Source organism: Staurois parvus, unplaced genomic scaffold (genome assembly GCF_062004578.1).
Source record: "Staurois parvus isolate SC_StPar_1 unplaced genomic scaffold, SC_StPar_1.0 ptg000980l, whole genome shotgun sequence".
NCBI lineage: Eukaryota > Metazoa > Chordata > Amphibia > Anura > Ranidae > Staurois > Staurois parvus.
Genome location: NW_028318776.1, coordinates 2159607 through 2185800, shown reverse-complemented (window position 1 = coordinate 2185800; position 26194 = coordinate 2159607). Strand labels below are relative to the sequence as shown.

The 26194-nt window shown below is 41.3% G+C and overlaps 1 protein-coding gene across 1 annotated transcript in view; it reads left to right on the top strand.

Moving 5' to 3' along the window:
* Positions 1–26194, top strand: part of GABRA2 (gamma-aminobutyric acid type A receptor subunit alpha2) — a 242586-nt gene that overhangs the window by 82646 nt on the left and 133746 nt on the right. The window contains exon 4 of the mRNA XM_089657297.1: positions 1745–1812. Coding sequence (XP_089513423.1) covers positions 1745–1812 — 68 coding nt within the window. The remainder of the gene's footprint in view (positions 1–1744; positions 1813–26194) is intronic.

The window sequence follows — 26194 nt, the reverse complement described above, 5'->3', positions numbered from 1 at the left end:
GTTCAAGTTCTCCTACTTAAAAAGATGGGAGAGGCCTGTAATGGCATCATAGGTAGACCTCAACTATGAGAGACAAAATGAGAAAAAAAATCCAGACAATCACATTGGCTGATTTGGAAAGAATTTATTTGCAAATTATGGTGGAAAATAAGTATTTGGTCAATATCAAAAGTTCATCTCAATACTTTGTTATATAAATTTGTTGGCAATGACAGAGATCAAACGTTTCCTGTAAGTCTTCACAAGGTTGGCACACACTGTTGCTGGTATGTTGGCTAATTCCTCCATGCAGATCTCCTCTAGAGCAGTGATTTTTTGGGGCTGTCGCTAGGCAACACGGACTTTCAACTCCCTCCAAAGGTTTTCTATGGGGTTGAGATCTGGAGACTTGCTAGGCCACTCCAGGACCTTGAAATGCTTCTTACGAAGCCACTCCTTCATTGCCCGGGCAGTATGTTTGGGATCATTGTCATGTTGGAAGACCCAGCCACATTTCATCTTCAATGCCCTTGCTGATGCAAGGAGGTTTGCACTCAAAATCTCACGACACATGGCCCCATTCATTCTGTCCTGTACATGGATCAGTCGTCCTGGTCCCTTTGCGGAGAAACAGCCCCAAAGCATGATATTGCCACCCCCATGCTTCACAGTAAGTATGGTGTTCTTTGGATGCAACTCAGCATTCTCTCTCCTCCAAACATGACGAGTTGTGTTTCTACCAAACAGTTCTATTTTGGTTTCATCTGACCATATGACATTCTCCCAATCCTCTTCGGGATCATCCAAATGTTCTCTAGCAAACTTCAGACGGGCCCGGACATGTACTGGCTTAAGCAGGGGGACACATCTGGGACTGCAGGATCTGAGTCCCTGGCGGCGTAGTGTGTTACTGATGGTAGCCTTTGTTATGTTGGTCCCAGCTCTCTGCAGGTCATTCACTAGGTCCCCCCGTGTGGTCCTGGGAATTTTGCTCACCGTTCTTGTGATCATTTTGACCCCACGGGGTGAGATCTTGCGTGGAGCCCCAGATCGAGGGAGATTATCAGTGGTCTTGTGTGTCTTCCATTTTCCAATTATTGCTCCCACAGTTGATTTGTTCACACCAAGCTGCTTGCCTATTGCAGATTCAGTCTTCCCAGCCTGGTGCAGGTCTACAATTTTGTTTCTGGTGTCCTTCGACAGCTCTTTGATCTTCACCATAGTGGAGTTTGGAGTGTGGCTGTTTGAGGTTGTGGACAGGTGTCTTTTATACTGATAACAAGTTCAAACAGGTGCCATTGATACAGGTAATGAGTGCAGGACAGAGGAGCCTCTTAAAGAAGAAAGTACAGGTCTGTGAGAGCCAGAAATCTTGCTTGTTTGTAGGTGACCAAATACTTATTTTCCACCATAATTTGCAAATAAATTCTTTCCAAATCAGCCAATGTGATTGTCTGGATTTTTTTTCTCATTTTGTCTCTCATAGTTGAGGTCTACCTATGATGCCAGTTACAGGCCTCTCTCATCTTTTCAAGTGGGAGAACTTGCACAATTGGTGCCTGACTAAATACTTTTTTGCCCCACTGTACAATTAAATGTACTATAATAAAAAGGACAAGTGTTATGACTAAATCTTTAGAAGAACATGCTATCTGCTATTGAATGAATTGAACATTCGGTGTCTTGTGTACTGACTTGAAACTATAGCTTAAACTTTGACCTTCAAAAGATTAAGTTTCTCTTTTTGTAACAATGTTTATCCTAGACCGAGTAACAGAAGTACACACAGATATCTATGTGACCAGTTTTGGACCAGTTTCTGATACAGATATGGTAAGTTTTCTGAACAGTTATGCATGCTTTATATATGTGTACAATAACCAAATAATGTTTTAAAAAGTGTCCTGGAGGAAGACTGAATTCCCAAAGTCACTTCTGAATATTTATATACTCCCATAGCTTTCATCACTGGCAATAAACTTCCTAGCAGTTGGCCAGGGAGGCATTCATAGCTCTGATTAGTGGTAGCCTCACACATTATTGTCAGGGACACTCCACAGCAGCAGGCAGAAACAATGAACAGAGTTTTGGAAAGACCAAAAAAAGTTGAATTATCAATCAGGCTGACTACAGCCTACCAACTACATAGACACTCCTGCTTAGGGCAGGATGGCTACATGTGTGACTTGTCTAATAGTATGGGCTCTGGTTCCATCATGTGATAATGTTGACCCTCCAGTAACTCATTTATTATTGTGGAAAGTCTAGTATTTTAGGCTTTCTGGCATAATGATTCCATGAACTCATTGGTAACATTGCCACTTAAGTCCAGTAATACATCTAGTAATGTGACCCTCTTCAAAGCAGTGGCTCCTAGAAATGTGTCCTTAATCCTGCTGTAAAGCAATCCTTACACTCCATTACCTGCCTTAAATTGGCTTCTTTAGTTCTATAACACCTCTGGTGATGTAATGCCTCAGGTAGGAAGATGACTACTCTGTCATTCAGTCAGGACTAGACTGAGGCTCTGATAACTTTTTTAGAAGCACCACTTTTATAAAAAGAGAGCTCTGTAAGTGCCTGAAGGTGGCAAAGGACAGGGTTTAGACAAAGGGGTTTAGACATCAGAATTGCTGGTGAGCATTAAGACAGGCAGGCTTCCCAACACCTATAGGAAGTTGTTTTTATCTTGTTTAACTTTTGGATAAAGTAGGTAAGTAGATATAGGGTAAATAGGGTAAAAATCCACTTTTTTTTTTTTTTGCTCTTGTTGTGGCATTGGAGAGATTTCCTATTAAAATCTTTATAACGTGAAGGGAGTTCCTAACTTAGACAGTTGTCTATAAGAAAGGTGTTCTGATTAGAGGATTTCCCCTCTTCCTCTTCTGGGGGCAACTCTTAATTTTTGGATTTGCTGTCCATTTCTTTCTCAGTGACAATGGTCTCCAAGCCAAATAGAGAGGGAAATATATCCAGCGAGGACACAAACAGCAATTAACAAATAAAAGTGGATTTAACTCAAAAAAACAAAACAACAAAATATTTTTGCTATACATACATTTTCAGAAAAATTTTAATTAGGATACAGATTACTAGCAAAACACATGGAATTAGGCTATGTAAATGATGCAGTTGCTTTTATGTTTAAAATGTTTAATTCCCTTGAGTCTGATTGGGTATTACAGGAGAATAGAGGGTGAAAAACAGTTTTTTTAGCAAATCAGCCCATTGGTATGCACAAGCACAGGAATCCTATTATGGACTGGGTTTATAAGAGTTGAAAAATCAGTTATTTGCTTGAATGCTGGTGTTTTTATTAAGCTTTGTGGATTTTCAAGGAAAAATTATCTTTTTCTCCTATAGACTGGCTTAAAGATTGCACAGCTTGACTCCTGTATTCCAGAGAGCAAGATAAATAGGGGTCATTCACCATCGGCCAAGGTTTATTTCTACAGTACACTTTAGTGTATCTGTATTATCTGGGTCTGATGTTTGATTGGATCTGGGATTTTTTTTTTTCCAATCAGCCAGCTTGCTTCTTTTTTTTTGTAACTGGATCAAATTCCCAAATAGTAAATCGAGGAAGACTGATCAGCATTGTTACATTTTTTTTTATAATTATTCAGTTGACTGGATTTGGTTGGAGAGAAGATATTAAACTAAAATGGATAAACAAAAATCCTATAATTCCCTTGCACCCCTTCTCCATACACACAGACATCGTTTTACCCAGTATCCTTCCTCCAGCACACACATTCATCTTTCACCTCTATCCCTTCTCCACACACATACAGTACATGCGTCTTTCCCTTGTATGCATCCTCAAGCACCCTTTTTGTTCTTTACCTTACAGTGAAGGAAATAAGTATTTGATACCCTGCTGATTTTGAATGTTTGCCCACTCACAAAGAAATGATCAGTCTAAAAATCGAATTCTAGGTGTATTGTAACACTGAGAGACAGAATAGCAACAAAAAAATTAAAAAGAAATGCATGTTTAACAAATTATGCACTGATTTGCATGTTCATGAGGGAAAAAAGTATTTGATCCCCTATCATTGAGCAGGATTTCTGACTACCAGGTGTCTTTCATACAGGTAACAAGCTAAGATTAGAAGCAGTCTCTTAAAGGGAGTGCTGCTAATCTCATTTTGTTACCTGTATAAAAGACACCTGTCCACAGGAGCAATCAAACAATCAAATTCCAAACTCTCCACCATTTCAAAGACCAGAGCTGTACAAGGATGTCAGGGACAAGATTGTAGACCTACACAAGGCTGGACTGGCCTACCAAACTATCGCCAAGCAGCTTGGTGAGAAGGTGACAACAGTTGGTGCAATCATTCACAAATGGAAGAAACACAAAACAACTGTCAGTCTCCCTAGGTCTGGTGCACCATGCAAGATCTCACCTCATGGAGTGTCAGTGATCATGAGAACAGTGAGGAATCATCCCAGAACTACACGTGAGGATCTTGTCAATGATCTCCAGGCAGCTGGGACCACAGTCACCAAGAAAACAAATAGTAACACACTACTCCGACAAGGATTGAAATCCTGCAGTGCCCGCAAGGTCCCTCTGCTCAAGAAAGCACATGTCCAGGCCCGTTTGAAGTTTGCCATTGAACATCTGAATGATGCAGAGGAGGATTGGTTGAAAGTGTTGTGGTCAGATGAGACCAAATCAACCTCTCTGGCATCAACTCAACTCTCCGTGTTTGGAGGAGGAGGAATGCTGCCTATGCCCCCAAGAACACCATCCCAACTGTCAAATATGGTGGTGGAAACATTCTGCTTTGGGGGTGTTTTTCTGCTAAGGGGATAGGACAACTGCACCGCATCAAAGGGATGATGGACGGAGCAATGTGCCGTCAAACCTTGGGTGAGAACCTTCTTCCCTCAGCCAGGGCATTGAAAATGGGTCGTGGATGGGTGTTCTAGCATGACAATGACCCAAAACACACGGCCAAGGCAACAAAGGAGTGGCTCAAGAAGAAGCACATTAAGGTCCTAGAGTGGCCTAGCCAGTCTCCAGACCTTAATTTGATTGAAAATCTGTGACTTGGAGAGGATCTACCAAGAGGAGTGCGCCAAAATCCCTTGTCAGGCTCCGCCCAACGAAATCTCTAGTGGTCCACAGCACGGGATTTCCCAGGACGCGGAGTCTAAGTCCCAGTCTGCCTTTTCACCAGAGCCCCTGATGGTGGGGATAGACTTGGTGCAAGACTGGAACCAGGTCGCGCCCCTGGGCACCCCCGGCGGTGGTAGAGGGGTCCCGCAGAGGGTATGTGCCCGGGATGAGCCTGCTGTGAAGGGGCTGACAGGTCCCAATCCGAGCGGGATGGATGGATGACTGCTAGGAGTGAGCGAGGTCAGACTAGCCGGGTCGGTAACAGTGGGGACAGGTGCGGTAGCAAGCAGCAGGCAAAGAGTAGTCAGGTCACACACCGGGTTCAGTAACAGAGGGTCCAAAATAACAAAATAACAGTAACTACAGGCAGAGGAATGGTCAGGGACGAGCAGAGTTTGGCAACAAGAAAACGTACTAACAGGAACACAGGAACAGGAAGAAGACCTTGCGGCAATTTGGAGATGCACAGGGCAGGTTTAAATAGGGCGCCTCTCATTGGTGCGGCCGTGATCGCTAGTGCGCATGTGCGGCCGCCGCAGCGATCGCCTAGAACTCTGTGCTCGCCGGCTTGGACGAATTGGCGATCTGCGCATGCGCGCCCTGCTGTGCGGCCGGGATCTCTGACATCCCTCCTGAGACGTGTGCAAACCTGGTGTCCAACTACAGGAAACGTCTAACCTCTGTGATTGCCAGCAAGGGATTTACCACCAAGTACTAAGTCATGTTTTGTGAAGGGGATCAAATACTTATTTCCCTCATGAACATGCAAATCAGTGCATCATTTGTTAGACATGCATTTCTTTTGAATTTTTTGTTGCTATTCTGTCTCTGTGTTACAATACACCTACCATTCAATTTTTAGACTGATCATTTCTTTGTGAGTGGGCAAACATTCAAAATCAGCAGGGGATCAAATACTTATTTCCTTCACTATAAGGGAAAGAACAAACAGGGTGCTTGAGGATGCATACAAGGGAAAGACTCATGTACTGTATGTGTACTCATTTCCTTCACTGTATATTGTTCCTCCAGCACACACATATTGCTCATTCCGCTGAGTCCTTCCACCAGCACACACATTTAGTATTTTCCCTGCATCCCTCCTCAGAACACATATATTAGTATTTCACCTGTACCCCTCCTCCAGGATTCACACATTAGTCTTTCCCCTGTATCCCAGTCAGCAGTCACACTTTCCCACCTTAGAAACTGTAAATTGAATGATGTCCATTTCCTCCCCATAGTCATTGCACCCTCAGCAGAAATAAGGTTTATCATTACTTCCCATTGTCTAGTCCAGGATCACATGCATGTCTTTGAGTGTTAGGATACACATTGATTTCTCCCCTGTATTCTACTCACATCACATGCTCACATCAATCCTTAGTATTCATACCAACAGTAAATCTGGCAATAGATGGTTGTTTTTTCATTTTATTTGTTCAGCCAATAGGCTGAACAAAAAAAATTAAAAGATTCCCCAATTGATAGAAGTGAGGTGCATGAAGAAATAACCTCACAGAAGAAGTATTAACTCCTCAGTCCCCCAGCGTATACTTGTTAGCCTCCCAGTGACTTGTCTGCAGTGTACAGTATGTGATTTGCTTTAGGAGCATTAGCATCATCTGCTTGGTGATGAATATTAATATGTGTACCTTAACCTCTCACTGACCCCTCCCCAGCATATAAGCAATAACCCTTCAGTGCCCATTCCTCTGAACATATGTGATACCCCACATTCCTCTCCTTCACATGTTGCCTCCCATCATGCATTCTGTATATACTTCCAGCTATTGTATCCCCTGTATTTCCCGTCTGTATATACTGTCTGCTGTCATACTTTCTGCACTCCACCCACTCATGCTGCCCCTTGTCCTACCCTCCACACCCTCTTCTGCACACACTGCCCTTTGTCATACCCCGTGTACCAGGGGTGGACTGACCATTTGGCCACTCGGGCACTGCCCGAGGGCCCGGGGCCAGTAGGGGGCCCCATGAAATGCCCCTGGTACCTTTTATATTATTATACAGTATTTATTATACAGTATTTATAAAGCGCCAATAGTTCGCTCAGCGCTGTACATTACAAAGGGGGACAGAACATGTGACAGAACAATACCAATACAATGCAAAACATGAGGGGATTGAGGGCCCTGCTCTTTGGAGCTTACAATCTAGGAGGGAGGGGATAGTGGTACAGGAGGAGATAGCTGTGGGGGATGGAGTGGTAGGAAGAGTGGAGGAGGTCGGCAAGTTAGCAGGGGGTGGGGTAGGCTTCCCTGAAGAGATGGGTTTTCAGGGTGCGCCTAAAGGAGAGGAGAGTAGGTGATAATCTGATGGGTTGGGGCAGGGAGTTCCAGAGGATGGGTGACACCCTGGAGAAGTCCTGGAGGCGGGCATGGGAGGAGGAGACCAGGAACTAGAGAGAAGGAGGTCTTTTGAGGAGCGGAGTGTGCGTGCTGGGCGGTACTTGGATATTAGGTCAGTGATGTAGTTCGGGGCAGTATGGTGGACAGCTTTGTACGTCAGTATTAGGATTTTGAATTTGATCCGTTGCACAATCGGAAGCCAGTGGAGGGATTGGCAGAGGGGGGTGGTGGAAACGGAGCGGTTGGAAAGGTGAATGAGTCTGGCAGCCGTATTCAGGATCGACTGAAGCGGGGATAGCCAGCGGCGAGGCAGGCCAGTGAGGTGGGAATTGCAGTAGTCGAGTCGTGATATGATGAGGGAGTGGATGACCTGTTTAGTGTTTTCTGGGGTTAGGTGGAGTCTGCACGAGTTTGTTAAAGATTGGACTTGGGGCTGGAAGGATAGGTTGGAGTCCAGAATGACACCAAGTACTCTGGCCTGTAGGGGGGGTTTGATGGTGGCGTTATTGGATGTGATGGAGAAGTCAATGGGGGGTGGTGTCCGGGCTGGGGGGAAGACAAGAAACTTGGTTTTGGAGAGGTTCAGTTTAAGGAAGTGGAGCGACATCCAGTCTGATATGTCGCTCAGTAGGTGTGTGATTCGGGCAGAGACCGAGGGGGTGAGGTGGGGGGTTGAGAGATAGATTTGTGTGTTGTCGGCATAGAGGTGGTAGTTGAAGCCGTGAGAGTGTATGAGTTGGCCAAGGGAGATGGAGAAGAGAAGGGGCCCAAGGACAGAGCCTTGAGGGACCCCAACAGAGAGGGGGAGTGAGGGGGAGGTGGTAGCATTATAGGTAACGCTGAAGGAGCGTTGTGACAGGTAGGATGAGAGCCAGGAGACAGCAGAATCTCTGAGGCCGAGGGAGTGTAGTTTTTTGAGGAGGAGGGGGTGGTCGACTGCCGAAGGCCGCAGAGAGGTCAAGGAGTAGGAGCACTGAGTAGTGGCCATTAGCTTTGGCGGTTAGAAGGTCATTGGAGAGTTTGAGTAAGGCGGTTTCGGTGGAGTGTACGGGACGGAAGCCAGACTGTAGGGGATCGAGGAGGTGGTTGTCGTTGAGGTGAGAGCATAGGCGGGTGTAGACGAGGCGCTCGAGGAGTTTAGATGTAAATGGGAGCATGGAGATGGGTCTGAGCTTGTTCGGGTCATTGGGGTCCAGGGAGGGCTTTTTAAGTATGGGGGTGATGTGTGCATGTTTCAGGCTTTTTTTGGGTGTGCTTTGAGTATGGGCAAGGTCACAGGGGCCCCCTGATCCCCTATTGCCCGAGGGCCCCATGAGTTGTCAGTCCGTCCCTGCCGTGTATTACTCTCCTACACATATTGCCTTCTTTCATGCCTTCCACACTCCTCTCTTGCCAATACTGCTTGCCACCTTTGATAGTTCCATAAACATTCTAAACCTCACTGAGAACAAGAAAATCTCTACCTTGTTTAACTCTTTTTTTTTTTAATTCAACCTGAAAAAAAAATATTTGAATGCTCTTAACTGTTCTTAGTTAGAATATGGAGCAATTTGGTGGCTCAGGGGACCAGACTGTACTATGTGTGGGCATTTTAATTCTACCCTGTATCCATAGATGAATATTATTTTATTGATAATGCTCTTCACTTACTATTATATCTGTTCCTTTTTGTGCCTTTTCTTCTTATATAGATACATTTCCTTATACCTTCCTCTTTAGTCTAGTAAACATGTTCTTTTTCAGACAGGATAAACCTTAGAAAGATTTTCCATCAATAGTTTTTTTCTGTGTTCTATAAACTATATCCATACATTAGCCTTCCCTTCTCTACATAGTACAATATAAATGTCAGTGAATGTGAATACACTATTGTGATATATTGAGCAGCCCCTTTATATTCAGGTTGCTTTGTGGTTTTAAATTTCTGTAGTTACTAGGTTGTTCTCCAACTTGTGTTCATATGTCAGCAGTTTAATCTGTGTTCTACTGTAAAGTCTTGGAAAAGGAATTACTTCCATCTATTGTGTATTTCTGTTCTAAATAGCCTTAATTGGTATATCTAGATATACCCTTCCTGACAAGACTTTAAAGTGGTACTGCAAAACAGTCTCTGTTGCAGTATAACACATGATCTTACAAGATGGTTTCTGTACATGTCAAAATTAGCCTTCAACCAGACAACTGCATTGCAGATAAAGCTAGATGAGAATACCTTTTAAACACATACACACACATGTACAGAGAGTGTTTCTTAATTGTAAATTCCAGGACACAAGGGGTAGCTTCATTTCCATTACAACAGAGTTATGCTGCCACCTTCAGGTGATTGGACACAGGCAACAAAAAACAGCAAATCCTCTCCCAGGTATAGCTCTTCCATCTTTCCTGTCAGGCAAAGCTTCCGCTTGTTTTTGGGAGGTTTTTTTTGCTAGTGTCTTCGATCGTGTCTGTGCAGTGTCTGCATGAAAACATTGCTAGCTTCTCAATGGTTTTACATGGGATAAGCTGTTCCTGGATCCATTTCCCTACAGTGTTTCTATGCTTAAAGGAATGGTACCCAGATTCTGCTCTGGACACATGGGATGGCTTGTAACATTGCCTTGGGCACTGGACCCTGCAATATGGGACCCTGCACAAATATATATTGCCTTTCTGACCAGTAGGGTCCTATATAGGTCCAGGGCAGTGATCCCCAGCTAGGGAGTCGAGTGCCTGAAGATTGGACCTCCTAGGCGATCCTACAGTATGGGCTGGTGAGTGTCCTGAGGTAGTCCCTGCTGGTACCCTCCTCTGGTGACCCAAACATTCTTTGTGAGTTTTCTCATGGAGGTTGTCCAGAATAATTTAAAGTCACCTTGATTCCTCTACTCCAAAGGTTACAGAATTTGGATCATGGCATCCGCCACAGCATCCTCAATCCTTTCCTGTGCATCCTCATTTAAAGGATGTTTTGAACATGGAATGTGCTCACCCTGACAAGGTGATCCTTCCACCAAAAAGGTTTGCTTAGCAATACTCCATGGAAAGTGAGTTCATAGAATTAAAAAATGCCTCAGAAAACATCTGGAGGCCTTGTTTACAGCCTTATTTATTCTGGTGGTGGCAACTTTACAGCTGGCAATTGCAGCTTGGTGTATGTCAAATCCTTAAGGTCTGGGCTCATTGCATGATGAGAGAGAAGGATCCGAAACAAGCAACAAACTGGAGAATTTCCCACTCGCTTTTGGCTCGTATCGAGTCCTTCAAGGCATCTGTGGATGACTTGAAGGACTCCATACGGCAACTGTTCTGCGCTGAAGTGGAAATGACACTACTAGCAGAGATGGCTGGAGCTGCTGTAAGTCTGGAGTCAAAGAGCCAAAAGCCTCCTGTTGTCACTGCTACAGTGCTTTGAAAACGTATTCATACCCCTTGAAATTTTCCACATTTTGTCATGTTACAACCAAAATGTAAATGTATTTTATTGGGATTTTATGTGATAAACCAACACAAAGTGGCAGATAATTGTAAAGTGGAAGGAAAATGATAAACAGTTTTCAAATTTTTTTACAAATAAATATCTGAACAGTGTGGCATGCATTTGTATTCAGTCCCATTTACTCTGATACCCCTAAGTAATCTAGTGGAACCAATTGCCTTCAGAAGCCACCTAATTAATAAATAGAGTCCACCTGTGTGTAATTTAATCTCAGTATGAATACAGCTGTTCCATGAAGCCCTCAGAGTTTGTTAGAGAACATTAGTGAAGAACCAGCACCATGAAGGCCAAGAAACACATCAGACAGATCTAGGATAAAGTTGTGGAGAAGTTTACCCGCCTCCCGCCCACCATATAAGGAAATGACGGACGGGCTGTGGATCTCTTGTTCTGGGAGGACGTCATTTGACATCCTCCCACTCTAAATGCACATGCGCGCCCCTGGAGGCACGTATCAAGGTGATCGGTGGTGCGCTGTGTCCCTGGGACACAGCAGATCACCGATCAGTGGAAAGAGCCAATGACGTTGGCTCTGTCATGTGATCAGCTTTGTCCAATCACAGCTGATGGCATGTAAATAAGGAAATGCTGGTTATCGGCATTCCTCTCCTCACGAGCTGTCACGCTGACAGCTCGTGTGCAAAGTCAGTAATCGGCATTCCTCAGAGGGGACATCTACACTGATCATCAGGGCACTGATCATTGAAATTTTTGGCCTAAAAGCAAAATGCTATGTGTGGTGGAAAACTAACATTGCACATCACCCTGAATTATGTTGTGGGGATGCATTTCTTCAGCAGGGACATGGAAGCTGACAAGAGTTGATGGAAAGATGGATGAGCCAAATACAGGGCAACCTTAGAAAAAACCTGTTAAGAGTCTCCAAAAGACTTGAGACTGAAGTGGAGATTAATCTTCCAGCAGGACAATGACCCTGAACATACAGCCAGAGCTACAATGGAATGGTTTCGATCAAAGCATATTCATGTGTTAGAATGGCCCAGTCAAAGTCCAGACCTAAATCAAATTGAGAATCTGTGGCAAGGCTTGAAAATTGCTGTTCACAGATGCTCTCCATTCAATCTGACAGAGCTTGAGCTACTTTGCAAAGAAGAATGGGCAAAAATGTCACTCTCTAGGTGTGCAAAGCTGGTAGAGACATACACAAAAAGTCTTGCAGCTGTAATTGCAGCGAAAGGTGGTTCTACAAAGTGTTGACTCAGGGAGGCTGAATTCAAATGCACGCCACACTTTTCAGATATTTAATTGTAAAAAATTTTGAAAATCATTTATCATTTTCCTTCCACTTTACAATTGTGTGCCACTTTGTGTTGGTCTATCAGATAAAATCCCAATAAAACACATTTACGTTTTAGGCTGTAATATGACAAAATGTGTAAAATTTCAAGGGGTGTGAATACTTCTTCAAGGCACTGTATGCACCCCAAAATACAGGGATGCATTGATAAAGAAGCAGGAGGCTTTTGGCTTTTGGAATATAGCCAATTACGAATCAATTCAGAACAACGAATATACGAAGCAAATCCAAATATATGAAACAAACCTGAATATATGAAATTAATTCCGAAAACAAATAATTCTAGCATAACAAATATGATGAAACAAAATGATTTCCATTGTGCACATTTCTCATAAAGTCATTGAGTCAAAGATTTATTGAGCATGGGTGGTATTGGTTGTAGATATAAAACCAGGGAAATAGGAGCATGATTTGACAAGGCAGTGTGGCCTATTTCAGTGTTGAAGAGCATAGGTAAGGACTTGTATTTATCAAAGAAAAAGTCAATGCTGAAGTAGGACTCATGGGCTGTGAATAATAGATGAAGTCCTTCATCTGAGGTCGAAAGATTCTCCAGATATCAAGAAATTGGTGGTTATAAAGGGTTTCTTCATCCTGTTGCGGGTTGCTAAGGATAAATCAGATGTACTTTTAGAACTGTTTCTGTCCAGGACCAAGATAAAATTGCCACAGAAGAATAAAAGTCCCTTGTGTGAGACCTCCAAGTTTGCCCCGGAAGGTCTTGAGAAAAAAAAAAAAGCCTGTTAGTATTATGAAAATACACATCTGACAGACAGAGGAGTTGGAATAAATGCAGTCTTTTTGAAATAGAAATCTGTCTTAAAAGTCCATTTCAGAAGCTTAATATGCCAAGGGAATGATTTAGCTATTAAGATACTGGAACCCCTTAACTTACAGTCTGGGGAAGGGTTGTGGTACACTGTAGGAAAGTGCTTATTTTGTCATTTAGGATTTCTTTTTTCATTTTTTTTAATTATGACAATCCGTGCCCTCTGCCTCCACAAATCAGTGAGAAACATGGAATATTTTCTTAGGAAATTGATACAGTTAGAGTTCTATTTAAATTCCATTTTAAGAATTATATCAGGGCCTTGAAAGATACTGCTATCCTCCACTTGCACATCCACTGTAGGTGTTTAAGATTCTTATTATTTTATTTTTAATTATTAATATTTAAGCAGGGAGGCCAAGTTTGACTTACTACATTGCTTGTTCGCCCACCAGCAGAAGCTGGCCTCCTATCTGTTTCTGTTGGCCACTTGAACGATAGCCAAGCCTGGAAAAGACCATCAGTCCCCTTTCAGGAGCTGTGGGATCATATGATTGCTTTGATGTTCATTGAACAGAAGTCAAGTATTTGCAATGATTCTCAGCATAAGTTTCTCAAAATTTGGGAACCGTGGCTGACATACGCTTTTCCCACTTCTCCGCCGGCTAGCTTGGACCTACTCTGATGGGCATTCCCGGTACTCCCGAGTCCCTGTTTTTGTTTCTCTTTTCTTACTCTGGTTTCTGTGCGACTCTTTCTTTCAGTCGCTGTCTCTTGCCCTATATCTCTCTTTCTTCTAGTTCACTCTCCTCTCCACCTGGCTTTGTTTAAGCTGCAGGTGGCAAGCTCACGTGTGCCTGGATGGACCCTGAGGATGCCCCATTGTTGCAGAGGGGACCCTCTTAGTCGCCTAATTCCTGTGGTTCCAAAGTGTAATGCGTTTGTACTGTGGTGTCAGTTTACGCCTGACATTTGCTGCCTTTGTTTTGCTGTTTTCAGTTCATCTATATGCTTACTTTCACAGTACGTGCCATTGCAAGCCCCAGCGTGGGTGACCTTGATGTATACATGTTTTTCATGTTAAAATTAAATAAAAATCATTGAAATAGCAATTATGAATAATTGTACCAACACAAGCATATGGCGACTATACCTGTTTATTTTTTGGTTTGTTGAAAATATGTTTTGTTCAGCTTTTCAAATATTAACCTTGTGTGCGGAAACCAGAAATACTGTGAGCAAGTACTTCAATTTTTCATTTAGTCTGTTTTACTCAAGCCCTAAATCTAAGCATGTATTATTAAAACATAATTCAGAAAAATACTCTAATCTGCGGGTCAGAGTCAGCGATTTCTGAGCAGTGTTGACTGCCAAATGTGATGATATATTTTTTAGCAGAATGTCAGATTTTAGCTTATTATTCAGTAAGTTCTGCCTCGGTCTATGTTACAGGTATTTATACATCTTCTATAAAGACTAATATTTACATCTACATTTTGTGTTGATATCTTTGTTCTGTAAAATGTTTGACAAAAATGAAATAAAAGAAAGTGATGAATGAAATCTGAAAAATATGCCAGCTGACATTCCCACTACAGACGTTGAAAGGGCTTGAATAATTTTTCCTGATGTAGTTTCTACTTATATCTTGCTTTTTTTTTTTTTTTTTTTTTGCTAAAGCACACATTTATGAAGAATAAGTTAGAGTGAACAATGTGATATGCTTTGGGTTTTGCTACATTATTATTTATTTATTTTGGTGTATTGTCAGGGTACAATCAGCTATTGATAATACAACTGCTGTCTGTTCATCTGAACCCTTTGCTATGGTCATGTAATGAATAAGTATCTAATGTATACATATAGTTCAATTAATCCTCACTGGTATAATCTTACATTGTTGCTGTTTGGTAGCCCTCCACTATTCCTATTGATACTATAACAGTGAAGTAGGATTATCAGCTTGTTGGGTGTCAGGATCACTAGCTAGCATTCAGCATTATTCTAGTGCCAAATTGTTCTATTACATTGTAACAATAGTAAATTAATACTTTATTACTATGTATCTACAAGAATTGTTATAGCCTCACCGATTATTGTAAAGAAATGTGTAGACCAGTGGTCGGCAAGCCGCGGCTCGCGAGCCACATGCGGCTCTTTACCCAGTCTAATGCGGCTCTTCTGTGTGCCGGGCGCCTGCTCCCCTCCCTCCTCTCGGTCGGCCGCTCCCCTGCCTCCTCTCGGTTGGCAGCCCCAAAAGTCCGCGCGGACCTTTTAATCCGGCCTACGGATGTGGCTGTCAGGATGTGTGTAGGCGGGGCAGCGTGCCGAACGTGAGGGGAGGGGAGCTAGGCTCCTCTCACAGTCCGCCCTGAAGACCCGAACGGCGCGGGAAGACAGCGAGAGGAACGCAAAAGGTAAGTGAATTGACACGGGGGACTTGGCTTACTAGAAGGGGGGGGGGGGAATAGTACTGTGGGGGATGAAATACTATATGAGGGATGAATTACTTTATGAGGGATGAAATACTATATGGGGGGATGAAATACTATATGAGGGATGAAATACTATATGAGGGATGAAATACTATATGAGGGATGAATTACTATATGAGGGATGAATTACTATATGAGGGATGAAATACTATATGGGGGGATGAAATACTATATGGGGGGATGAATTACTATATGAGGGATGAATTACTATATGAGGGATGAATTACTATATGAGGGATGAAATACTATATGGGGGGATGAAATACTATATGGGGGATGAATTACTTTATGAGGGATGAAATACTATATGGGGGGATGAAATACTATATGAGGGATGAAATACTATATGAGGGATGAATTACTATATGAGGGATGAAATACTATATGAGGGGATGAAATACTATGTGGGGGGATGAATTACTATATGGGGGATGAAATACTATATGAGGGATGAAATACTATATGAGGGATGAATTACTATATGAGGGATGAAATACTATATGGGGGGATGAAATACTATATGGGGGGATGAAATACTATATGGGGGGATGAAATACTATATGAGGGATGAAATACTATATGGGGGGATGAAATACTATATGGGGGGATGAAATACTATATGAGGGATGAATTACTATATGAGGGATGAAATACTATATGGGGGGATGAAATACTATATGAGGGATGAATTACTATATGAGGGATGAAATACTATATGGGGGGATGAAATACTATATGAGGGATGAAATACTATATGGGGGGATGAAATACTATATGAGGGATGAAATACTATATGGGGGGATGAAATACTATATGAGGGATGAAATACTATATGAGGGATGAAATACTATATGAGGGATGAAATACTATATGGGGGATGAAATACTATATGGGGGATGAAATACTATATGGGGGATGAAATACTATATGGGGGATGAAATACTATACGGGGGATGAAATACTATACGAGGGATGAAATACTATACGGGGGATGAATTGCTATGGGGGATGAATTACTATATGGGGGATGAATTACTATATGGGGGATGAATTACTATATGGGGGATGAATTACTATATGGGGGATGAATTACTATGGGGGATGAATTACACCATGGGGGATGAATTACACTATGGGGGATGAATTACTATATGGGAGATGTATTTTCAGTTTTAAAAATGTGGCTCTCAAAATAAATTTCAATCATGGTTTTGGCGAGATTTGGCTCAGTTGAAAAAAAAGGTTGCCCACCACTGGTGTAGACTATTTCCCATTTTAAATGATGATGGGTCATGAATGAAGTCCGTGAGGTAAGGTGAATTTATGACATCATTTTTAATGGGGTTAGAGGAGGTGGATGAATTTCTATTTTTACATTATGGATACATTTTCTAATGAAGTAGTGGTGTGGTAAACCACAATTGACCTGTCAACTAAACTTTTTTTTTCGGCTTTGTCTGTTAAGTCCCCTTTTTTTTGTTACCAACGGGCAGCATAACTTGGGCTGTCAAGAAAACTGTCAATGACAAGCTAAACAGCTTTCTGTATGATCATCAGCAGCACCCACACACAAGCAGGATAACAGACAGTATAGAGAAATAATAGAAAGTGTATTTTTATTTTTTAAGGCCACCCTGAGCCTAATTTTACACTTCTAAATAACTAAATTGTCAACACAGATTCTTGTGTTTGAAACTCTGTCCCATTCAGTGGTCTTTTCTCCTATGAATAATATATACATTTGAGATGTACCTTTATTTTGTACACTGTTTCATCCATGTAAGACCAACAGACATATACAGTATTTTAATTACTTCCATAATTACAATGAAAATTACTGAACAAGAAAAAATACTTCACTATAAATGTGCAAAATATATATATTTGAAAGAAAAATGACAAACGCAAGTAAATGAATAAGACACAATTAGTGATATAACTGATGATATGAATAGATAAACTGCAATGAATAACCCAATGTGAATGTGCAAAAAATAAATAAATAAAAATGACAGACATGTAAACCCATAAAACACAATTCATGATATAACTGATGATATGAATAGATAAACTGCAATGAATTGCACAATGTAAATGTGCAAAAAAATGTTTTTTTTAAATAAAAATAACAAACACATGTAAAACTATAAAACACAATTAGTGATATAACTGATGATATAAATAGGTAAAGTGCAATAAATCCCAACCTCCCTTGTATATACAGAGCTTAGTAATTCGTACTCCCCCTATAAACTTCATAAATACTATAAAAACCGTGTACTTTAAACTAATATAAACAAATGCAAAATACAAAACTCCTAAAAAGTCCCAAAATATCCAGTGAGAGATTTCTTTCTTCAGAAATACCGTGTTTCGTAACATGCATATGTCATGCATGCTCAGTATAAAGTTGCTGATATGCTATATTGAAATAATTTTTTTTGCACATTTACATTGGGTTATTCATTGCACTTTATCTATTCATATCATCAGTTATATCACTAATTGTGTTTTATGTGTTTATATCCATTTGTCATTTTTATTTAAAATATTTTTTTTTCCACATTTATATTGCATTATACACATTTTAATTGTGTTACACTTTTTCCATACTGATTTCTATTGGTGTTTGAACGCACAACAGTGAGATGCTGCAACATAATATATATGATTTTTTATATACATTTGGGTTAGTGCAGAGGTTTTCATTTGTTTGACAAGAAAAAATACTTGTTTTCCCATTTTTTAAACTTTTTTTTTTAAATCTCAGTGTTGCCTTTTGCAGCCACTTGCTGCTAATGTTATACCAGCCTCTGCATGCCATGTACAAATACCAGGTCAGTACAAATACCCCTAAAATGACCCCTTTTTGGAAAGTCATCAGTCCTTGAGAATGAAGAAATAAATATATATTTTTTTACAAAGTTGCCATTTTAATAAGTTATTTCTCACACACAGCATAGACATACTTAGAATTACTACTCGAAACACATTCTGATATGCCTCCTAAGTATGGGGACACTGCATGTGTGAGTCTAGATGCATGGAGGGGCCAAAATCCAAGGAGCACCTTTGGGCTTTAAGCCTAAAGTACACATAAACTACACATCTAATTTCCTGTCTACCATTCACATCTCTGGAGGCCCTGGAACACCATGAAATTGGAAACATCTACAAAATTACCCCATTTTGGAAATCAAACACTCCAAGGTATTTTATGAAAGGCATTGTGAGCCTTTTGAAAAATGTAATTTTGTTGCCACACATTTTTGGAAGATGCAGGAAATAAAATGAAAACTTATTTTTTTACACAAAGTTGTCAACTAATAAGATTTCTAACACACATCATAGACACCCCAAAGCACATAAAAAAAACATGAAAACAGAAAGGGTGCACATGCCAAGCGCATTATGTTCAAACACTATATTTAAAACTGTATGTAGCAAAGGTTATACTCACAAACCAAGATGAGCTAAAAGCGTGTATTGTATAAAGCACACAATGTGGACTGCTTTCTACCTTCAAATGGAAACTGACAGCAGAACCACTGACGCGTTTGGGGGACCCCAACGCACATTCTGCTACTCCTCCCAAGTATGGTGATTTCACAGGTGTGAGACCTTTTCACACCCTAACCATATATAGGGCCCCAAAATGCAAGGAAGTACCTTTCAGCGTTCTAGGGGCAGCAATTTTTCATCCAATTTCCTGACTACCTTTCATATTTTTGGAGGCCCTGGAGCACCAAGGCAGTAGAAACACCAACGAAATGACCACATTTTGAAGAATAAATACCCCAAGGTATTTTTAGGAGGCATGGTGAGTTTTTTGAAGATTTCATTTTGCTGCCACAAGTTTGGAAGAGAAAAAGAAAATTATTTTTTTCACAAGGTTGTCAAATAATAGGATATTTCTCACATACAGCATGGGCATACTTGGAACTGTACCCCAAAACTCATTTTGCTACTGCTCCTGAGTATGACAACACCACATGTTTGAGACTTTTTCACTCTCTGGACTGATTATGTAAAATACTGTAATGGTCACCTCTATACGAGGTCAGGGAATAGAGTGTAGCATCACCCATAGCAGTCCCAGTTCCTGTAAATCAAGCAAGCCTAGCCTACTGGTACACGACTGCCCAAGGGATGCCATGTTAACTGGCTTGGAGTGCAGATGGGTCAGCTCAGGCCACAGCCAAAGGCTTGGTCAGCAAAAAGACAAAGGATCGGCCCAAGAAGCAGGCAGAAACATGGCCAATACACAGGCCAGAATTAGTGTAGGCAGCAGGCAGAGGCAACGCGACACTGGTGTGGTGGTGATCAGGGACATTGTAACTGGTGTTGTGGTAATCAGGGAAAATATGACTAGTGTGGCATTGATAAGGGATACATTAATTGTGTGGCAGTAACTAGGAACAATATGACTGGTTTAAATGAATAGATAAATAGTGCTGTGCTATTCACTAAACCTAACTATAAAGCAAAAAGTAAACACCTGACAGAGCCCCTAACTAAGGTGATATAATTGCATACCTAGAGAATAACCAAACACAAGTCAATGAAAATATCCAAACAGACTAGACGCCCTGTTGAATGCCAAATATGAACAAATCAGTAAGTGAAACTTCAACATACAGTTGTGTTCAAAATAATAGCAGTCAGACATCACTAACCTGATCAATCACTGTTTTTGGTAGAAATTATATTTCTACATGGCAAATAATTTACTAGCAGGTGTAGTAGAGTAATAGAAATCCAACAGACCCAACAGTCATGACATGCATGCTGCTGATTCTGTGTAATTGAATCACTAATTGAAAGGGGCATGTTCAAAATAATAGCAGTGTGGAGTTCTATTAGTGAGGTCAATCCATTCTTTGAAAAACAGATGGCAATTATTGCCCTTATTTAGGGAAGGAAGGCAGCAAATGTTGTACATGCTGTTTACAGTGCATTTCTCTCTGAAATTCTGAGGAAAATGGGTCATTCCAGACATTGTTCAGAAGAACAGCGTACCTTGATTAAAAAGTTGATTTGAGAGGGGAAAACATATAAAGAAGTGCAGAAAATGATAGGCTGCTCAACTAAAATGATCGCAAATGCTTTAAAATGGCAACCAAAACCTGAAAGACGTGGAAGAAAGCGAAAAACTACCAGTCGAATGGATAGAAGAATAGCCAAAATGTCAAGGACTCAGCCAACAATTAGCTCCAGGAAGATCAAAGAAGGTGTAAAGTTACCTGTGAGTACTGTTACAATTAGAAGACGCCTATGTGAAGCCAAGCTATCTGCAAGAAGCCCCCGCAAAGTCCCACTGTTGAAAAAAAGACATGTGCTGAAGAGGGTACAATTTGCCAAAGAGCACATTGACTGGCCTAATGAGAAATGGCGCAACATTTTGTGGACTGATGAAAGTAAGATTGTTCTTTTTGGGTCTAGTGGCCATAGACAGTTTGTCAGACGACCCCCAAACACTGAATTGAAGTCACAGTACACTGTGAAGACAGTGAAGCATGGTTGGGCAAGCATCATGATATGGGGATGTTTCTCATACTACGGTGTTGGGCCTATTTATCGCATACCAGGGATCATGGATCAGTTTGAATACATCAGAATACTTGAAGAGGTCATGCTGCCTTATGCTGAAGAGGAAATGCCCTTGAAATGGGTGTTCCAACAAGACAACGACCCCAAACACACCAGTAAACGTGCAACATCTTGGTTCCAGACCAACAAGATTGACGTTATGGAGTGGCCAGCCCAATCCCCAGATCTTAATCCAATAGAAAACTTGTGGGGTTACATCAAAAATGCAGTTTCTGAGGCAAAACCAAGAAATAGAGAAGAACTGTGGAATGTAGTCCAATCATCCTGGGCTGGAACATTTTTCAGTTTATATAGTGAATGTTTGAGTTTGTAAAGAAGAATACAAACACTGCTATTTTTTTGAACAGTCTAATATTCCCTTTTCTTCAATTTTTTTAGAGGAACAACACAAATTTGATATATTTTTCTTCATGTTTTGATTTGGAATAGAATGTGTAGTGTTTCCTATGCATTTGTGTGTATGAAAATAAAAGCTATTAGAAGGATTTTGAGCTTTATTCACTTTTTTCATCACACTGCTATTATTTTGAACACAACTGTATGTGCAAATAAACAATCAGAGTGATATATATATATCAAGATGTCAACAACTGTATGTGCAAATAGAGAATCAGAGTGATATATATATATCAAGATGTCAATAAAAATAATAATAATTATAAATATATGGAATGCAGAAAAATCTTCAAATCAGCATATATTCCACACATGACTTGGACAATGGTCACCCTTAAAAATCTTCTACTAGCTAGCGTCCACACTCACCTCCCATTTTGACCTATAGGGAATATAGGTCAAATGCACTTTAGTATCAACCCGAAATCCAACCAGCTCTCCTCTGTAAGCATACTTTACTGGCTCCTTCTCCAATTCCTCATTAGAAATTAATGTTCAAAAAAACTTCAAAGGACATCTCATAGTGTAGTACGTCCATGTTTAATGTATAAAAACCAGGTATAGAATACTCAACTTTTAAAATCAGGTCAGCAGACCCATACAAGCATTAGTAATAAAATACATAGGAACAGGTGTACCAAGATGGCAGCCGCCGTCCAACCAGAAATGATGTCACCACACTTCCTTCCTTGCCATTTTATGGTTAGGTTTAGTGAGTAGCGCAGCACTATTTATCTATTCATTTATTTTTTAGTGTTGTGGGAATGCAATTTGATGTTTGCAGCTTCTCTTCGTTTATCATATTAAGTTTGGCAGCACAAGAGGATTTTTGACTGATGTGGCAGTGATGATGAACAAAGTAACTGGTGTGGCGGTGATGAAGGACACTGTATATGGTGTGATGTTGATCAGGGATAATATGACTGTTGTGGTGGTGATCAGTGACACAGTAACTGGTGTAGTGGTGATCAGGAATACTGTAACTGGTGTAACAGTGTTATGGGACAATATTACTGGTGTGACAGTGGTTAGGGACAATGTAAGTGGGTGGCAGTGATTAGGGACACTGTGAGTGGACTGCAGTGATTAGGGACACTGAGTGTATGGCAGTGCGGCGGTGCTTAGGGATACTGACTAGCACTGTTGACATTGAACTGCTGTGGTGATGAACAGAGCTAATGGCTTGGGGCACTGACATACAGTGATATCAGAGCAGCCAGCCATTGTACAGGACCACCATCACAATGATACACTGTCACTGTAGTGACACTGCACTTGCTCTGGTGACAGTATGTACAAAAAAATGTTTATTTGTCTTTCACAATTGTCTGCATGTTGTCACCAAAGCAGTGCAGTTTTACCTTGTCAAAACTACTACGCTGGGAAGGAGGTTGGGGGAGTGATCAGATAATTTATTTTTGACAGTCTGATTTCTGATTGCAGTGATGATCACTGTATAATCAATCATTAACTATGTTCAAGGGGCAGCAAAGTAGTTAAGTGGTTAGCACTGGAAGGTTTATTGGCTCCTGTCTAAATTGGCCCTAAAATGTGTATGTATGAATGTGAGTTAGTGACCTTAGATTGTATGCTTCTTGAAGGTTAGGGACTGATGTGAATGTACAATATATAAATTGATGCGTACATTGACGGTGCTATATGAGTACCTGTACTAAATAAATATACAAATAAATAAAGGTTTAATTCGTGAAACCTTTGTTTGCTACTATGATGCGATTGGTCACTGCTATCACAGCTATCACATAGTACCGGGCTGCCGTAATTGGTTATTTATTGCAAATACAGCTTCCCAGCTCCTTCATAAGAAAGAGAAGTAGGTGGAATTTTTTCTTGCTGGAGGTTCCAGAAAAAGAGCATCTAAAAAGGCAAGCTGCAAGTTTTAAATATTTATTTTAAGTCATGCTATGTGAATAGGGACATGTAACAAACGTAAACAATGCAAACGTGGAAATACTCTCAGGGGTTAAAATTTAAAGTCCAGACCTACTAGCCGGTCACAAAACTTACTCGCCACCAGTTGCCCCACCCAACCTTGCCCAACCTTGCCCAGGTCCGCCCCCAACCCCACCCCGGCCCGCCCCCAACCACGCCCCCTTAAAGCTTATGAAATTACATTTTTCTTTAGAATAAATAGTCCGAAATATAAAACTGTACACAGTAATGCATATCCCAGCTCCCCTGTACTCCATTATAGTGATATGACATGTATACAGTAATGTATATCCCAGGTCCCCTGTACTCCATTATAGTGATATGACATGTATACAGTATGTATATCCCAGCTCCCCTGTATTCCATTATAGTGATATGACATGTATACAGTATGTATATCCCAGCTCCCCTGTATTCCATTATAGTGATATGACATGTATACAGTAATCATTACTGTATACATGTCATATCACTATAATGGAATACAGGGGAGCTGGGATATACATTACTGTATACATGTCATATCACTATAATGGAGTACAGGGGAGCTGAGATATACATTACTCAGTAATGTATATCCCAGCTCCCCTGTACTCCATTATAGTGATAGGACATGTTGTATTCAGTATTTACTGCTAGTCCCTCCGAGTCCCCCGTGGCGGTGGAGAGAGTGTCTCCTCTCAGCGGAGGAGAGCGGACCTCTCCTGCACTTGTCCCTTCAGCGGCGGTGCCGCAGAAGCCAGAAACCGGAAGTTGTAAACTGGAACTCGGCTTCACAATGAGGCTTGAAGTGCAGGTGCAGTCGCTCCAAGCTTCATCTGTGCGCACCGCTCGCAGCCGCTCGCCACAGAGGAATTTCTCCTCGGATTTGGCGAGCGGGCGAGCAGCTTTTTCAAGCCCTGCTTTAGACCATACTTTATTATTATTAATATTCAAGATTTACATAGCACCAACAGTTTACAACAGTGCTTTACAACTTGATGGTAGACAGTACAGTTACAATACAGTTTACTACAGGAGGAATCAGAGGGCCCTGCTCGTTAGAGTTTACAAACTCAGAGGAAGGGTCAAAAGATACAGGTAATAACTGTGGAGGCTGAACTGATGAAGGAAATACAGTTACTGTTCTTAGATGAAGGTCGGATAGGCTTCTCTGAAGAGATGGGTTTTATGGGATCGTCTAAATGTGGTCAGAGTATGTGATATTCAGACAGATTGTTGTAAGGAGTTCCATAGGATGGGAGAGGCTGGATAGAAGTCCTGGAAGCAAGCATGAGAGGAGGTGACAAGGGAGATAGAGAGTAGGAAGTATTGGGAGGAACAAAGAGAACAATTAGGTTGGTATTTTGAGACTAGGTTAGTGATGTAGCTCGGGATGTTGTGGATGGCTTTATAAGTTTATTTCATTGGGTGAGTGGAAGCCAGTGGAGAGATTGGCAAAGAGGAGTATCAGACACTGAACAGTTGGTAAGGTGGGGGAGTTTGGCAGCAGCATTCATGATGGACTGAAGGCGGGGATAGCTTATGTAAAGGTAAGCCAGTGAGGAGGGAGTTGCAGTAGTCAAGGCATGAGATGACCAGGGAGTAAATTAGGAGCTTTGTGGTGTCATTGGTTAGGAAGGGGCATATTTCAGAGATGTCGTGTAGGTTGAGGCTGCAAGCTTTGGGCAGAGATTAGATGTGGGGCCAAAAGGATAGTTCAAAGTCCAGGATTACACCTAATACCCTTTCATGCAGGGACAGGTTGATAGTTGTGCCATTGATCAGAAAAGTCGGGAAGGGGCATATGGGGGAGGAAATGTTATGAGCTTGGTGTTGGATAGATTGAGTTTGGGGAAGTGGTGTGACATCCAGACTGATATGTCTGTTAGTAAATTAGTATATGTCTGTTAGTAAATTAGTGATGCATGTGGAGTGAGCTGAAAGGTAGAGAGAAATATTTGGGTGTCATCAGCCTAGAAATGGTACTGGAAGCCATGGGAGGCTATCACCTGACCCAGGGAGGATGTGTAGATCAAGAATAGAAGAGGTCCAAGAACAGAACTTTTAGGGACCCCGACAGAGAAAGGAGGAAGTAGAATTGTAAGTGACGCTAAAGGTACGGTGGAAGAGGTAGGTTGAGAACCAGCGAAGAGTACAGTCTCGGAAACCAAAGGAGTGGAGTTTTTTGAAGAGGAGGCGGCGGTCTACTGTGTCAAAGGCAGAAGAGAGGTCCAGGAGTAGGAGTACAGAATAGTGTCCATTGGTTTTAGCCATTAGTAGATTGTTTGTGGGTTTTAGGAGAGCTATTTCTGTGGAGTGTTGAGATCGAAATCCAGACTGAAGAGAATCAAGAAGGTTGTTCTCAGTAAGATGGTCGCTCGCTCCATTGTAGACCAAACCATCAAGGAGTTTGAAGGAAAAGGGCAGCAAGGAGATAGGGCGTAGGTTGATAAGATTGATGAGGTCTAGTGAGTGCTTTTTAAGTATGAGGATGACTAGTGCATGTTTTAGAGTGTTCCATCTTGTTCTATGATGGTCAGGTCATCATATATGAACCTGTGCCCTCCTCATCTTCTAGTGTTATGAACGTGTAAACCAAAGACCACCTAAACTGTTCTTGAGTTTATCCATGCACTAAGTTTTTGGGTATTTAACAGTTTTAGAAAGTGAAATGCATTATGGATCCTCTTGCAGACTCTTTAACATGGCTA